The sequence below is a fragment of the Triturus cristatus genome, chromosome 7 (assembly GCF_964204655.1).
Source record: "Triturus cristatus chromosome 7, aTriCri1.1, whole genome shotgun sequence".
Taxonomy (NCBI): domain Eukaryota; kingdom Metazoa; phylum Chordata; class Amphibia; order Caudata; family Salamandridae; genus Triturus; species Triturus cristatus.
Window position 1 is genome coordinate 1766109340 of NC_140590.1, and position 16218 is coordinate 1766125557.

Sequence of the window (16218 nt, forward strand, 5' to 3'; positions counted from 1 at the left end):
GCTTCAGGGACTCGATATGGCCTTTGTCTGACCACCTTTCCAGGTTCTGTGTGAATAGCGTGTTCGGTGATGGTCGTATGACCGGGTACCGAGGAAAACACCTGACGTAAGGGGTATAGATGTGTCATAAGGTCGTGACTTTGGTGGGATGGGAGCCCCGAATCTATACAGGCAGCAAAGGAGAGGGGTACCGGCTCCAAGGTGTTAGTGAGGACGGGACGTGGGCCTTCCCACTTTTTCAGCAGATTCACATGGAAGATCTGCTTGGTGGCTCGTGTTGGGTCCAGTTCCAACTCATAAGTGACAGGGGTTACCTGTCGAATCACGGAATATGGGCCTTGCCACTGCCCCAGGAGTTTATGGTCAGACGACGGCATCATTAACAGAACCAAGTCCCCCACGGAGAAGTTTCGGGTTTTTGTTCCCTTGTCGTATTTAACTTTTTGTTTGTTTTGGGCATTCTCCAGGTTCTGGTGTACAATGTCTCTCATTAGGGCCAAATGGGTTTTCAGGTTGGATATGTATTCCGGGAGGGGGCGAGTACGGTTGGGTTCCGCTTCCCAGGCTTCTTGAGCCATATCCAACAGGGTACGTGGGGGTCGTCCGTATAGTAGCTCATAAGGTGAATAGCCGGTACTGCTCTGGGTTTTGCACCGAATAGCAAACAACGCTAGGGGTAGCATATCCTCCCACCTTTTTGCTTCCAACCCCAACAGTTTCTTAAGCATTTGTTTCAGCGTTGCGTTATAACGCTCCACCAGCCCATTGGTTTGAGGGTGGTATGCGGAGGTCCGGATCTGTTTGATCCCCAGTTGTGAGCAGACCTGTTTCATCAGGGCGGATACAAAAGGTGTGCCCTGCTCGGTTAGAATCTCCCGGGGAAATCCTACCCGAGAGAACACTGAGATGAGGGATTTAGCTATGTTCTGGGTAGTCGGTTGTCGCAGGGGTATCGCCTCTGGGAAGCGAGTGGCATAGTCCACGATGACTAGGGCATAGCGACAACCGCTACGAGAGGGTAACAAGGGGCCTATAATGTCCATCCCTACTCTGCTAAACGGGACATCAATGATAGGGAGAGGCAAAAAGGGCACCCTAGGGGGTCGATATCTACTGTTTTTTTGGCATACCGGGCATTCCCTGCAGTATGTTTTCACTTGTTGGGGGACCCCGGGCCAGTAGAATCTTTCCAGAATGGTTTGGCTTGTTTTTTCATCGCCAAAATGTCCGCCCAAGAGATGGCTATGGGCGAGAAACAGGACCTTGTCACGGAAAGGGCCGGGAATCAGTAGTTGAGGCTTTTGTTGTGCCCCTCTCTTACGGTACAACAACCCCTGTTTTTTGTAAAAGTAGGGACCTACGGTAAGTGGGTCTTCTTGCTCTAACGCCGTAGCCCATGCTTCCTGTAGAACGGGATCCTCTTGTTGAGCCGCTCGGAATTCTTGGTCTATCTGCCAGGGATGTTCGTCCGGGATAGCTGGGAAGACGTCTGCAAAGTCTCTTTTCTCTTTTTTCTTCTGTGCTTTGGTTTTCGGGAGTTTGGGTTGGCTTATGGGCGAGGAGAGCCCCTGGGGAAAGGGGGCTTCTTCCCACCAAGTGTTTAGGGCATCAGTTGTGTCCTGGAGTAGACCGGGCAGACCGGGATAGTCGCTCCCCAAGATGGCTTCTTCTGGAAGGGAGGGAACGAGACCTACTGTGAGGGTGGTTCCCGGATCCTTGGGATGTTGGACCTGGACTTGGGTGGTCGGATATTTCTTCGTGTCGCCGTGAACACATTGAATGGCGACCATCCCTGAGGGGGGGTCGACAGGGCTCTGCATGACCTGGGGCCTGAGAACACTCTGTCTACACCCAGAGTCTGCCAGAGCGGTGAGGGTTTGTCCGTTTATTGTCACTGGACGATGAAACGAGGGCGGTCCGGTACTGGGAACGGAACAAACATAGTTTCGGGCCATACCAATCTCCATGGGTTCTTCCTTGTGGGGGCACATTCGAGCGATATGTCCAAAACCCCCACAACCGTAACATTGAGGTCCCGGGTTGGTAGGGCGTAGGGGTATCGGGGAAGGCATCAGAGGGGTCAGTACGGGTCTTTTGGGTAGAAGAGGGCGGAGAGGTCTGTTCCCTGTAGCGGGAGGGTGTCTCTGGGGATGGTCCTCTTTGACTCGTAGGTTCTCTTGGGCCCGACTGTGTGCGCTTGCTATTTCTACCGCTGTTTCCAGAGAGAGACGGGCATGCTGACGTACCCACCGTTGGGTGCTGGGAGGGAGAGAGGACAGGAATTGTTCTAAATGTATTTTCTCTAATATCTCCTCTTTAGTGGCTGTCTCCGGTTTGAGCCACCGCGTGGTCAGGTCCTTGATCCGAAACGATAAGGCTCGGGGAGTTTCCTGTGGTCGTTCCTTGACCTGTCGTAGCTTCACCCGGTAGGTCTCGGCATCAATGCCCAATCGTTCCAAAATACAGGTTTTGATGTCCGCATACGGAGTGGTGCCTTGTACGTTCGCTTGCTGATATGCTGCCTGTAATTCGCCAGTGAGTAAGGGCCCTAGGTAATGTCCCCAACGGTCTATAGGCCATGAGGCGGCCTGGGCTAACCGTTCAAAGTTTGTGAAGAAGAAATCCGGGTCTTCCCCCGGTACGAACTTTTGGAGGACCACCGAAGGTAGGGAGGCCGTTGGTCTCTGTTGCTCCAAAACCGTGGTCAGTTTACCCAGTGCCTGTTCGTGGGTGTTTCCCTGGCCTTTCAGGACGTCATGGAGCTGCCCTCGGTCGTCTTCGGCAGTTTTTAGGAAGCGCTCCATCAGGTTCCCGAGTTGTTCTTGGGAGGCAGCCATCCTCTGCATTACGGCCTCCATGTCTCCAGCGGATCCCACTTCTGACACCACCTGTGGTCGTGGGGTTGTGGCGGGCTGGAATAACAGACGAGGAGTCCAGATATAGTGGGCTATAGTGCGTTTCTTTAATATATACAAGTTCCAATATAGGGTTGGGAGTCACGGGAAATGGGGTGCTGGTTCTCGTCTCGGTCGTCGCTGTCGGTGCTTCTGGTACGCTTCCCGCTCTTGGCGCTCTTCGGTGGTGGTAGACCGGGATAGGTGTTCCTCGGAGGACCGAAAGAGAAACAAACAGAGGAGCCGTCAGTCCTGCAGGGACTCTGCGGAAGATACCGTCCCCCGAGACCCACAATGTGATGAAGAGGAAATGGACCGTGAGGGGGGGGGACAGAAACGGGTCGAGGAGGGAAAGGGCAAGACTTAGGGCTGGAAAGGGTGCTCTGAAAGGGTTGAGAGAAAACAGGACTTATATAGTGTAAACAGTGCTGTATAGTATTTACAAGGTGGTTGGACGGGACTGTAGAAGTGAGGGAGTCTATATACAAGGGGGCTTATGGTTTTACACAGCGTGACTAATGAGCTAGAATATGGGGGAAGGTACTCACTCGCTCCGCCGTAACTCTCCTTTGAGTTACGGCCGCTCTTCAGCTACCTCCGGAGGACTCCACCAGTCTTCCGACCATTCCTCGAGGTCTCCACTTCCGTCTTCTCCTTCCTCCGTATCGCCAGTCGAGAGTTCCTGCCACGATCTTCCGACGCCTTCATTCGTCTCAATTCCGCCTTTTCTGTTGTCGTCCACCTGGGAGGGGGAGGGACTTCCGGGGTACTGGTCGAATCCTTCCGGTCTGTCGTCACATCGGATTGGACCCTGTAAGAGAGAGAAGGGCGGGGTCTTCGTTGTCACGGACTCTTTGGAGATCATGTTGTTTGGCGTGTCCGGGAAGGGAGAACTCCGTAAAGGAGGTAATCCGGGTGGTACACGGGAGGGTTTGGGGTTCGGGGAAAAGGGTCCCTCACACCTACATGAATACTTTGTAATCAGCCTGAGGTGCGATTCCCTAATGAAGCATACAAAACAAGAATTACTATAAGTAATTTGGCTTCATGTGAAGGACTTTTGAGCAGTGGCCCCCGGTCTGAATCCTGAGTGCATATTCTTTTATCTCTGCTTAGATGATTCAGAAATCTTTATCTACGGTGGTGAAGATAATGTTCGTAAGCGAAGGTGATGAGGGCACGGTGGTCCCGGTTAAATGACCAGGTTCCACAGTTCCAACTTGTTGGAACGTATCACAAAGGGATGGAGTTCCAAGAGGGACAGTTGGCCCACAAATTTCAAGCAAAGGTGTCCAGGTCACTCTTGTTACAGGCAACAGGGCATGGAACCCAAAGATGGAACTGATGGGAGACTAGCTCTCTCTTCAGACAGATCGAGCCAATTGATCAAGTAAGGGGGCTGTCTTTACAAGCAGTATTAATAACCTGCCTTGCAAGTGTTAATCTGAAGCCTTCTAGATGATTACTGAGCATTTCTTATCAGTTAGAAGGTTATCTCTGGCAGGAGACTGAGGCAGGAAATAGAAGGTTGTGTAAACAAACACATTCGGTACTGGAGCCTTCCTGAAGATTACTAAGGGCCTTATTTAGCTTTTGGTGGTGGAGATTACTCTGTCACAAACGTGAAGGATATCCTGTCCGCTCTATTACAATCCCATTATAACCCTCAGAGATCTTAATACAGCAGATGGGATATCCGTCAACATTCACTGAGATAAAAATAAGACTCTAAGTTTTTCCTGTCAATTAGAAGGCTGTCTCTGGCAGGAAACAGAGTCAGCAAATGAGGGATTTTAATTAGATTGCAGGGCGGTTGAACGAATAAACAACAAAAAGCATTAGAGGCAACCTAGAGGTCAGCAGGAAAAATAAACTTTTAACTGTGCAAAGCAGAGTACATGAAAAAGGTGTCTATAAAGGAGAACAAACAGAACAGGCCTATGACAAAAACAGACTGGACGCTTGACTGAAAAACAATGTCACTTTGCATTTGCTTTTAAGATGTTTATAAAAACAAAAAATGTATTGCCTGTCTGCAGCTCATACTCGTCCAGCTGAGCGTGGTGGGTAGACCAGGCTGCTCCAAAGCCCTCTTGTAAAATTATGTCATGCGGAGGTACAGAGACTGTGGCTGGAAGGACACACTTGGAATATCTTCAGCTTTAGTAATGGCCCAGCAATGAAGGCCCTTCCGGTGGTGTCACACTCTACCGCACTGTGTGTGAACACCCACTGCATGGCAGCACGTGCTGATGTCCCCCCAAATCAGGGCCCATGCAGCATTGCTCAGCTGGGCATCTGGACCCCGCAGAGATGAGAATATCTTTAAAGGACCCCTTCACTAATACTCTTGAGCTCTTCATTCGACAAGCTGGGGGCCCTGTCATCTTGTCCCTCAGCTATGTTGGGGGTTTTGGATTGTCCAATGAGCAGTAGGCTGAAGGGGGATGTTATTGTTTTGCTAGGGTGGCTCTGCATGACTAGAAAATGGCCGAAGTTCTTTTTGTGTATGTAATTCCTTGTTTGATGTAACAGATATAATACTCAGCCCTGTCTTCCAAGCCTCCATCCTGCATGTAAAGATCTTGCTCCTGTATGTGCTGCCAGATCTCCAAAAGCCAGAAGGATATTTGCGCATATGGACAGAAGACCACTGCATGGATAGAAACCTAAAAACCTTTTGGGGAACCTAAATATTGTTACAGGGAGTGGTTTGTGTACATGATCCACGTTACAAAATTAAGGTCTGTACTTAGGTTGGGTGAAAAATTCCACTCCGCCAGCAGAGTTCGCAGAGTTTTTCCCACTCCATGCTCCGCATGGAGTGTGGAGTTCCGGCAAAACTCCGTCAACTGCTGTGTGGTGGTTTTTACTTGCATGCGGCTTTCAAGCGTTAAGCTGCCGAGCTTAAGCGAGAATCTGCATCCTCTAGCGTGTATTTTTAGCGCTAGAGCACCACCTGGTAAAATTTCTGAACATGGGCGGTTGCAGCAGGTCACTCCCATTCGCATTGAGAAAGCTGCCACTCGAGTAGAAAATGTACTCAAGTGGGAGAAAGAAGCAGTGCCCTATAGTGCGCCACGTGGTGCCGTTCACTCTGATTTTACAGCGTGGAACAGCACTGCGTCATGTGTCACAGTTCAGAAAGTTGATTTACTGCTTAGCTTCTGTTTCCTGCTTGAGAGTGAGGCGGGGCAGGCAGCCTCAGCAGGATTGTGAAGGAAATAATTTCAGGGGGCGCAGCCCCAGAAGCCTAATGGAGAATCCACCCCTGCCCACAGGTCTGATGCATACACATGCCATGTGTCTTTGGCCAAAGGACCCTCTGACGAAGACATCATCTTCGAAGTCCAGGCGCTGACAACTCCTAAGCAAAGCATCTGTGAGTGGCAGTGCAGGAACACTGGCTGACCACTTACACACAGCGTCAATGTAGTCTGCAGTGAAGATCCACCCTAAATGTAGGCACTCCCCTTATAGTTTATTTCAGGCATGACTGACTAACGATTGTAATTAACGCCCCTTGAGTGAAGCAGTCCTTTATGAAAAGCACTGGGCAGCCTTTTAATTGTTATATTGAATTTAATCTATAATCTGAACAAACATACAAATTGAACATCATGAAGCTGACCACATAAATTGGAACACTTATTGAAGTATTGTGAACCATGCATATGTGGGGCTCCAGCTGGGCACTGGGGGATGCAGTTTAACTCTTGACGTATGTGTTTGTAGGGTTCATATAGTGCGTCAGCAGCAATCTGTTCCGCATATTAACATTGTTGTGTGTTTTTATTTGCATCAGAGGAAAATTTGCTTGTACCCAAGATGTATTTGCGTATTTTTTGTGCAGGATTATGTTAGTTCCAAAATGACCACCCAAGCTTGGATTGGACTTTTCAATGCTCCCGGTGGAGGGCGCTGGACCTGGGTCAATGGATCGATCTTGAATGGAAATGTGTAAGTGTTTCTGGTTTTCTTACGAAGGGTAATGTTTTGGAAGAATATGTAAGGGGACCTTGTAACATGTTACACTTACTCTCAAAGAGTGAATCATAACCCTTAGACTGATACTTCTCCCCTTTGATTGGCTGATTTTCTCATCTAAATGAAATAGTGACTCTCCTTAACAATATCCGTTCACTTGTGTGAATGTATGACTGAGACAATGTACTAGGCTCATTATTGTTTAAACAGTGTTAATTGTTATGATGATACTAACATCATTTTCCACACAATAAGCAGCTGCTACTGATATTTTAAAGTGCTGTATCGTGTAGACCTGCCGGAATTGTAGTGAGCAAGCAACAGACGCAAGCAAGCATACCTCTTCCAAGGATGGCCTGGGGACGAGGGATCTCCACCTAAAATGTTGAAAAGCAGGCTGCAAATGAAATGGTGCATCTTAAACATAACATTTTCCAAAGACATTGGCTAAAAAGCTAGAGGTTTGGAAAGCCATTCTGAAGGGGCCTTCTTGAAATATTCACACCCTTCACGGTGTACCTACGGCGGAATTGTTTGCAACAGTAAATAATATCCCAGGCAAAATAGTATTCACGTTCACCACTTCTCAGTACTGCAAATATTTGTTTGTCTGACTGCAAACTTGGGATCCAGGATTACTGCTTTTGCATTCTCGCTACAGGCAGCCTTGTCACAAACAACAATATATGCAATAAACCAGGGAGACAACTCTTGACCATGACTGGATGTTTTTCTTCTGTTCTTTTTATTTGTGGCTTTCCTTCGAATCTGTGTTTGTCACATAGCTCTTTTACCCTTGCTTTGACTGTCTCGAGTGTATCTTCACACTGCTAATGTCATGTATCTACTCTATTTTTGTTTAATTTTTTGTGACCGCAAACAGCCCAATTTGTAGAATACGGCCCTTTGCAGCAGCAAAAAACCTTTTTTTCCAATGTGCAAGAGGCAAAATGTGATCCAGTAACTTTTTACAGAATCACAATTTGTGTTTGTGACCCAATCAACATTCTTTATTTTGAAAGGGCATGATTAGGGCTTCTCTTCCAAATACCAGTGGTATGTGTTAAATGTTGTGAAACTGAATTCCGGTAGCGAAACAGTAATACTTTACCACCAAAACAACATTAGTGGTAATCCACTCACAACTGACACCCCTTCCCCATTTGAGAATGTTAAACGAAAATATTTCTTAAGAGCTGGCAGGGGTCCACAGACCACTGCCTAATTAAAAAAAAAATTAGACTTAAACATTTCATTTTCTTTTTTGAAATGCATCCCGTTTTTCTTTAAGGAAAATGGGCTGCATAAAAAAAAAATATATTGCATTATTAAAAAAAGAACAAACCACATACCTGACCCCCAGCAGGCCATCATCCCAGTGATGTCTGTGAATCCTAGTAGGTAACAGGTTGTGTCTTACCTCAATAATATTCATCAAGTAGATCAATTTGAGTCCCACTAGGAAGTGCTATTTTAACAATAACACTGCCATGATTCAGTAAGAATCTGGCTCCATTTGAGTGTATGTCCTGTTCCTTTCTCTAATAGTGTTTCCTTCCTCCACTCCCAGGTCTGCTCCGCACTGAATTCCAAAGCTACCCCCTTTCCCTTCTCTGCTTCACCATATTTGGGTTGGGTGTCTCTTTGGCATGGTTTGTTCCTTGTTATGTCTACCTCCCAACCAACCTCCTTGGTGCTGTGGAGAAGGAATGCCAATAATTCACTTCACCCCAATATATTGAGACCCCAAAATTGACCTGAGATGGTTCGGCTCCAGCACTCTTGATCTTGCTATAAGAGTCACTACCTTCCACAACAATGTAGCAGAGTAAAATAAAATAGGGACTGGGACCACTCAATAACTGAATTCTAGATCGATAAAAGTCAAAGAGTTTTATCATAAAAATCACAGAATAGGCAATACAGAGAAATGCAGTAAATGCAATAAAGGCTCAGATACAGAGTACGGAATTCTTTTAAATTAACATTTAAGATCCTAATAAGCAATAAACTCTCTAAAAAAATATAGAAAATTATAGACAAGGTGCACTGGCAGCATCTTAAGGGAAAAGAAAAACTCAAATATATCGAATAGAGTCTTGAAAGGAAAAGAAAAGTCAACCTCACCTCCAAAACCAGGGGTTCAATAACACATTATAAAGATGAACAATTAGCAAAATTACATATTCAGCAACGCATGACTATTGTTAGCCCCCTCCCCTTCTGTAGTTCATGTGGCCTTGAGGGATGGGGTCTCAGGGGTCTAAAACTGGCTTGGGGACAGGTGCTACATGACTTCCTCCCTATATTTGAAATCATCAGCCCCAGGCGATGGGGTCCATGGGCCCAATGGTTGCTCGGGGAAGTGGGTCTCCCACGGCTCACAATCAAGCTGCACTGACTTAAAAAAACAACACATTGCTGGTAAAAAACAATGTGGGCCCTGACAAAAAAATAAATAAATAACAACAGGATCAATGAAAGTGGAACATGAAAAAAAGAGGATATGATATAAGGAGCAGAGACAGGAAAGTTTGGAAGGGGTGGGGAAGCCACTGTCCAAGTTTTATTGTGCAATTATGTCACAATGGCACCCCAAGAAAGGCCCTGGGGGTGGGGTGCCCGGGGCACAAAGTGGCTTGGGCCCAAAGTGGCTCGGAGTTTGGGGCCAAATGCCACCTCCCCTTAAAAACAAAAACACTCTGGAGCCTAAAGTGGTCAGGTAGGGGGGTCTATGCACCTTGATCCCCAAATTAAAAAGAAAGGTCCCAGGGTCTGGAATCCTGGAGTCCCAAAGTGGCTTGGTGGGGCATGCGCCCCCTCCCCTTAAAAAGAAGAAAGGCCCCTGGGGATGTGGTCCCTGGAGCTAGAAAGGCTCTGAGAGAGGGGACTGTGCATGCCTTGCCTCAATAATTGGAAACAAATAGAGTGTTCCGTGTGGGCACTGGGATACCATAATGAATAATAAATGAGCAGCAAGAACCGCTCATTTATTATTCACTGCTCTTTCTAGATGCACCCCATAATGCCTTGCAAAGACTCTTTGTTTTTTTATTTTTTTAAGCTTGGTAGTGCCCCTAGAAAAGGGAGGAGCCCCACCAAGCCTTTTTTAATGTTGTGGGGGGATGCAGAGAGTGTTGCAGCCCCCAGCAACATTTGAAAAACAATAAGTCTCCTGGGTCATTAAAACCTTGACCCAGGAGAACTTACCATATTTTTTTTAAAGCACTCCTAGCTGAAATTCTATGCTCTTCAGCTGGAGTACAAGGTTCTTTTGTGGTTGTTTTATGATTGCATTTGATGGGCTGAAAAATGTTGAAAAAAACCCAATGTTTCTAGGTCTTTCTTTTAACATTTTTCAGCCTACAAAATGCAGAATTAAACAGTATGTTAAAAAGAAGACTCAAAGACATTTTTTAATAAAACTTTATTAAACATTTTCCTTATAACCACTTTAAATAACAATTGCATTGTGTTAATTACTAAAATAAACATTAAATTAAGATTTGGTGATTTTGGGAGAAAGATTATAGAGGTTGGTCACTTGTAAGGGATGGGGCGCAGTGCCTGGCTGCAGGTTGGCTAACCGCGGGGAAGTTGGATGCAGGGCCTGGGTGCAGGTCAGGCTCTACAGTCAACCCCATGCCATGCACTTGCAGAATGGGGTTGCTTGCCTGTGAGTGCGTGGTGGGGGTTGGCTTTACATATGGTAAGAAATATGAAGTAAAAAAAAAACTGTAGAAATACAGTGAAAAAAACAAAGGTTAAATTGGAGTTGTAATTAGGAATTGCACTAATATCTTACTGTACATTAAAAATAAACTGTAGAAATGTACTTAAAAAGTAAAGGTTAAAGTAACATTATAGTTAGGGGAAAACCTCATGACAAAGTATTGTTTTAAACTAATAAAACCACTGAAATTCACCAGTTATAGTTAACTCAAATAAATATAACTCGTGCCCTAAGGTAACTCTAACTTCCATGATTGACCCTTGCCATGCACAGTTATGCCAAATTTTGGTTGTATGACACCATATCGGCCTCTCAAATTTTAAAGTAAACTAATATCGCCACAAAATATTGACTATTATAGTATTGTTACCCTATACTAAACGAAGAAAAACACAAATATGCACTACAAAAATATGTACTCTATATCTAATATACCATAATGTCAAAAACAAAAATAAAGGAACACGAAACAAAATATTGTTACGCCATTATATAAATGCAACAAACCCTAAATATTAACAACAACAATATTGACAACAATATTATCTAAGATAAATATAATAATAAATATTATCTAACTACAATAAAGAAGTACTTTTAAAAATACGGAAATTAACAAAACAGAGTGCTACCTACTCACAATAAAACTTAAATAAATATGCACCATTATAACACAGAGGTGCTGATTCCGATCCTGGATAACCCGGGTACGAATGGTCGTACGGAGCGTATTCCCCGTACGACTCGTACCCGGGAAATCCACCTTACAAAGCCGCAAGTGCGAATCGTACCAAAATACCATTTCCGTACGATTCGTACAAAAGTACGTGCGGCGAAAAAATACCCACAATTCCGATCCGGGACATCGTGTACGTGATGTCCGGACGGAATCAGGCAGCGTTTTACGGACCAACAAGTACGAATCGTGCCTACGTCACTCCGCACGGACCATTTTTTACGGCAGCCAAAAACTGCTGGGAAATTGAGGACGAAGCGAACAAGGAGCACCGGTACGGGACGGACAGCCATGGACCCCATCCTACGTGTCATCCCGGCCCTCCTAGCCTACGACCTGGTGCACAGAAACCGACGCAGACGCCGCAGAAGGTCAGAACAACACCCAGGGGCAAAGGGGGGGGGGGGGGGCAGGGGAAGGAAACATAACCTCCACCCAAGTGAAATTGCAAATATGTCCTGTACATACATGACCTCCTGGCTCTGGTCACTTCGGGGGGCGTGTCCACCACTCCCTACGTACCGTCACAACGGAAGTGGACGTGGACGCGTACCCGTCACCACGACAATGGTGGTACGGACCGTACCCACGCCCCCACAGCGTGGGTACGGCCCGTACCACCATTGGAGTGGTGATTGAGGGATACACGCCGTACCCACGCCCTCAGAGCGTGTGTACGGCCCGTACCACCATTGGAGTGGTGATGGAGGGGTACACGCCGTACCCACGCCCTCAGAGTGTGGGTATGGCCCGTACCACCATTGGAGTGGTGATGGAGGGGTACGCGCCGTACCCACTCTCTGAGTGCGTGTGTACGGCGCGCACCCCTCCATCACCACAACAATGGTGGTACGGGCCGTACCCACGCCCCCACAGCGTGGGTACGGCGCGTACCCCTCCATCACCACTCCAATGGTGGTACGGGCCGTACCCACGCTGTGGGGGAGTGGGTACGGCCCGTACCACCATTGTTGTGGTGATGGAGGGGTACGCGCTGTACACACGCTCTGAGGGCATGGGTACGGCGCGTACACCTCCATCACCACAACAATGGTGGTACGGGCCGCACCCACGCCCCCACAGCATGGGTACGGCCCGTACCACCATTGGAGTGGTGATGGAGGAGTACGCGCCGTACCTACGCCCTCAGAGCCTGGGTACGGCCCGTACACCCCATGAATGCGGGGTTAGGGTCCGTCCCACCCATACCCCTACGGCACCAGTACAGAATGGACACAAGGCGTACACACGCCACGAATGTTGGCATAGGGCCTGGTGCAGCATACAAGCAGTATAATGGTGTGTGTGCATGCACAGGACAGCAGTGTACTGCACCAAAGGGGCGGGTGGATGGGTGGCTGCAGAGGACTCCCGGCAGTGGACAGAGACATGGGGGTGGGTGCCCAGGACTCCCAGCAGTGGACAGAGACATGGGGGAGGGTGCAGAGGCCTCCCAGCAGTGCCCAGACATATGAGGAGTGGGTGCAGAGGCCTCCCAGCAGTGCCCAGACATATGAGGGGTGGGTGCATATCACTCCCAGCAGTGCCCAGACATATGAGGGGTGGGTGCAGAGGCCTCCCAGCAGTGCCCAGACATATGAGAGGGTGGGTGCATATCACTCCCAGCAGTGCCCAGACATATGAGGGGTGGGTGCATATCACTCCCAGCAGTGGACAGAGACATGGGAGTGGGTGCCCAGGACTCCCAGCAGTGCCCAGACATATGAGGGGTGGGTGCATATCACTCCCAGCAGTGCCCAGACATATGAGGGGTGGGTGCAGAGGCCTCCCAGCAGTGCCCAGACATGTGAGTGGTGGGTGCATATCACTCCCAGCAGTGCCCAGACATATGAGGGGTGGGTGCAGAGGCCTCCCAGCAGTGCCCAGACATATGAGGGGTGGGTGCATATCACTCCCAGCAGTGCCCAGACATATGAGGGGTGGGTGCATATCACTCCCAGCAGTGGACAGAGACATGGGGGTGGGTGCCCAGGACTCCCAGCAGTGCCCAGACATATGAGGGGTGGGTGCATATCACTCCGAGCAGTGCCCAGGCATATGAGGGGTGGGTGCAGAGGCCTCCCAGCAGTGCCCAGACATATGAGGGGTGGGTGCATATCACTCCCAGCAGTGCCCAGACATATGAGGGGTGGGTGCATAGCACTCCCAGCAGTGGACAGAGACATGGGGGTGGGTGCCCAGGACTCCCAGCAGTGCCCAGACACATGAGGGGTGGGTGCATATCACTCCCAGCAGTGCCCGGACATATGAGGGGTAGGTGCAGAGGCCTCCCAGCAGTGCCCAGACATATGAGGGGTGGGTGCATATCACTCCCAGCAGTACCCAGACATATGAGGGGTGGGTGCAGAGGCCTCCCAGCAGTGCCCAGACATATGAGGGGTGCGTGCATATCACTCCCAGCAGTGCCCAGACATATGAGGGGTGGGTGCAGAGGCCTCCCAGCAGTCCCCAGACATATGAGGGGTGGGTGCATATCACTCCCAGCAGTGCCCAGACATATGAGGAGTGGGTGCATATCACTCCAAGCAGTGGACAGAGACATGGGGGTGGGTGCCCAGGACTCCCAGCAGTGCCCAGACATATGAGGGGTGGGTGCATATCACTCCCAGCAGTGACCTGACATATGAGGGGTGGGTGCATATCACTCCCAGCAGTGCCCAGACATATCAGGGGTGGGTGCAGAGGCCTCCCAGCAGTGGCCTGACATATGAGGGGTGTGTGCATCATCCTCAGATGAGCACAACTCCATGGGTCCATGAACGCATCCCCAATGTGCGACTATGTTGAGAGTGCAATATCAACACATCACTGACAGCAGTATCCCACTCCCATGAGGATGGATGTCATTCCCCCACTGCATGACACACCACAAGTGGGTGCGATGACAAATGACACATGCATACCCACCCCTGGCGGATGCAGCACAATACACACACTGAGATCATGTCACAAGACTGTATAGTCATGTCACTGCATACTAAACTAAGAGAGCCAAAGGGAACACACACTGTCACACACATTCCAGGACTGATAGGAATGTACAGGTGCTGGCACAGCCACCAAGTTGTTGTCTCCCATGGAAGGAATAGGGTGGACTTCCCACAGATACAATGACCACAATTGTCAGTCAGGTGACCAAATACCCTGCAGAACAAGTACCATATGTGTGCTAGGCTGGGAGTACACACATGCATAGTGCAGAAAAGGGACCATTTCCCCATGGAGGCATGGCAACATACTCTATACACAAGTACAGTGACTACCAAGGATGGCACAGACGATGCAGCCGGACACATTGCTGAGCAGGCATGGACATAGTTGAAGGGATCCATCAGCCACCAAGGGAATGTAGACACAGGTCAGCACAACAATGGTGCAACTCCCTGCAGGGAAGTTGTCAGGTGCTACAGAGGAAGGAACACTCCTTGGGACAATGTCTTCAATCACAAAGAGCATACACGACCAAAGAATCATTGCAGAGACCTTGTGACGCCACGCAGATACCAGGGTCCACCCCATGAGCAGCAGACTCCTACATTTCCCAGATACCCAACACATGATCACCACCCCAACCCATGGAGCATCAGCACCAACATCAACACCTGAAAAGCAATCGTGTGCAAAGGAAAAACAAAATGCCTTATTCAGCATGAAAACAAAAACTAGAAAAGGACACTATTTACAAAGGCCATAGGCCAGTCCAGATATGAAGTCCTGGGGGGGGGGGGGGGGACACATGGCCACGTGTCTCCCCTAGCTTGCCTGCACATTTGACACCTCTGGTTGATCGACTGGGGTGGGGGCATCATGTGGGGAAGGACCAGGCACCGCAGGGACAGGAGGGGGTAGGGCAGGTGTTGGGGGTGCAGGGACGGACGACTCCACAACAGGGGGTGGGGCAGCGCCAAAGGTGGAGGTCAGTATTGCACTGCACACATCCGCAAGGTCTTCCAGCGTGTCCCCTGCACCCGAAGGAACCACAGGCCCCAAGGAGGGGTGGGGGGTTGGAGGGATGGGTTGCAGCGCTACTGGGGGAGGTGGTGGACAGGGGGGGGACTCAACTTCCCTACCCGTGGAGTGCCTTGCCCGTTTGCACGCAGGTGAAACAGTGGGGCTGAGGCCCAGCACAGCCAAGTAGGTCTCCTTCTCAGACTGTGGGGCAGGGGAGCCGAGGGGAGTGACATTGGAGGGACTGGGGAGTGAGGCATGCGGACTCCGACTGTGGCTGCGTGTCTGCCTATGTGCCCTAGTCCCAGTGGGTGTGCCTTCTTCCCCCTGAGTGTGCGTGACTGGAGGCGTGCGTTTGCCCTTCCCTGTTGGTGTGCTGCCTGTGTCTAGTGTGGTGCCTGCCTGGGAGTGTGTGTGTGTGCTTGGGACAGGAATGGGAGTGGGAAGTGTGGATGGTGCAGGGGTAGGTGGGGGGACCAAGCGCTGCAGGACACTCACTGCTGCCGTCAGTGACGAGTCCATGGACCTCAGCAACATCCGTTGGTCAGACATCGCTGATGACATGCCCTCCGTGTACGACACCATCTGTGTCAGCAGTCTGGTGTGGCCATGGAGGACAGTCAGGATCGATGTCTGCCCAACCTGCAACTGCCGCTGAATGTCCACAGACTCGGCAGTGAGGGCAGCAGGGGAGACAGGGGCAGGGGGTGCGGTGCCTGGCACGAAGGAGACACGTTGTTGCCCTACACGGACAGAAGGGACCAGAGCAACTGGGAGGGCGGTGATGGGAATGGAGGGGGCAGTGACAGTTGTAGTGCTGCTGCCAGCTGTTGGAGCAGCCTCCGCCCCCTCAGGGAGTTCAGCCTCGGACCCGTCTGCGTCGTAGTCGGTGGTCGTAC

The 16218-nt window shown here is 49.5% G+C and overlaps 1 protein-coding gene across 4 annotated transcripts in view; it reads left to right on the plus strand.

Annotated features, from left to right (window-relative positions):
* The window catches only part of LOC146813023 (killer cell lectin-like receptor subfamily B member 1B allele A), a 339767-nt gene that overhangs the window by 260118 nt on the left and 63431 nt on the right, over window positions 1-16218 (plus strand). For all 4 annotated transcript variants that reach the window (XM_085620052.1, XM_085620049.1, XM_085620051.1 and 1 more), the window contains one exon: window positions 6748-6854. In XM_085620052.1, the coding sequence (XP_085476178.1) occupies window positions 6748-6854 (107 nt within the window). The remainder of the gene's footprint in view (window positions 1-6747; window positions 6855-16218) is intronic.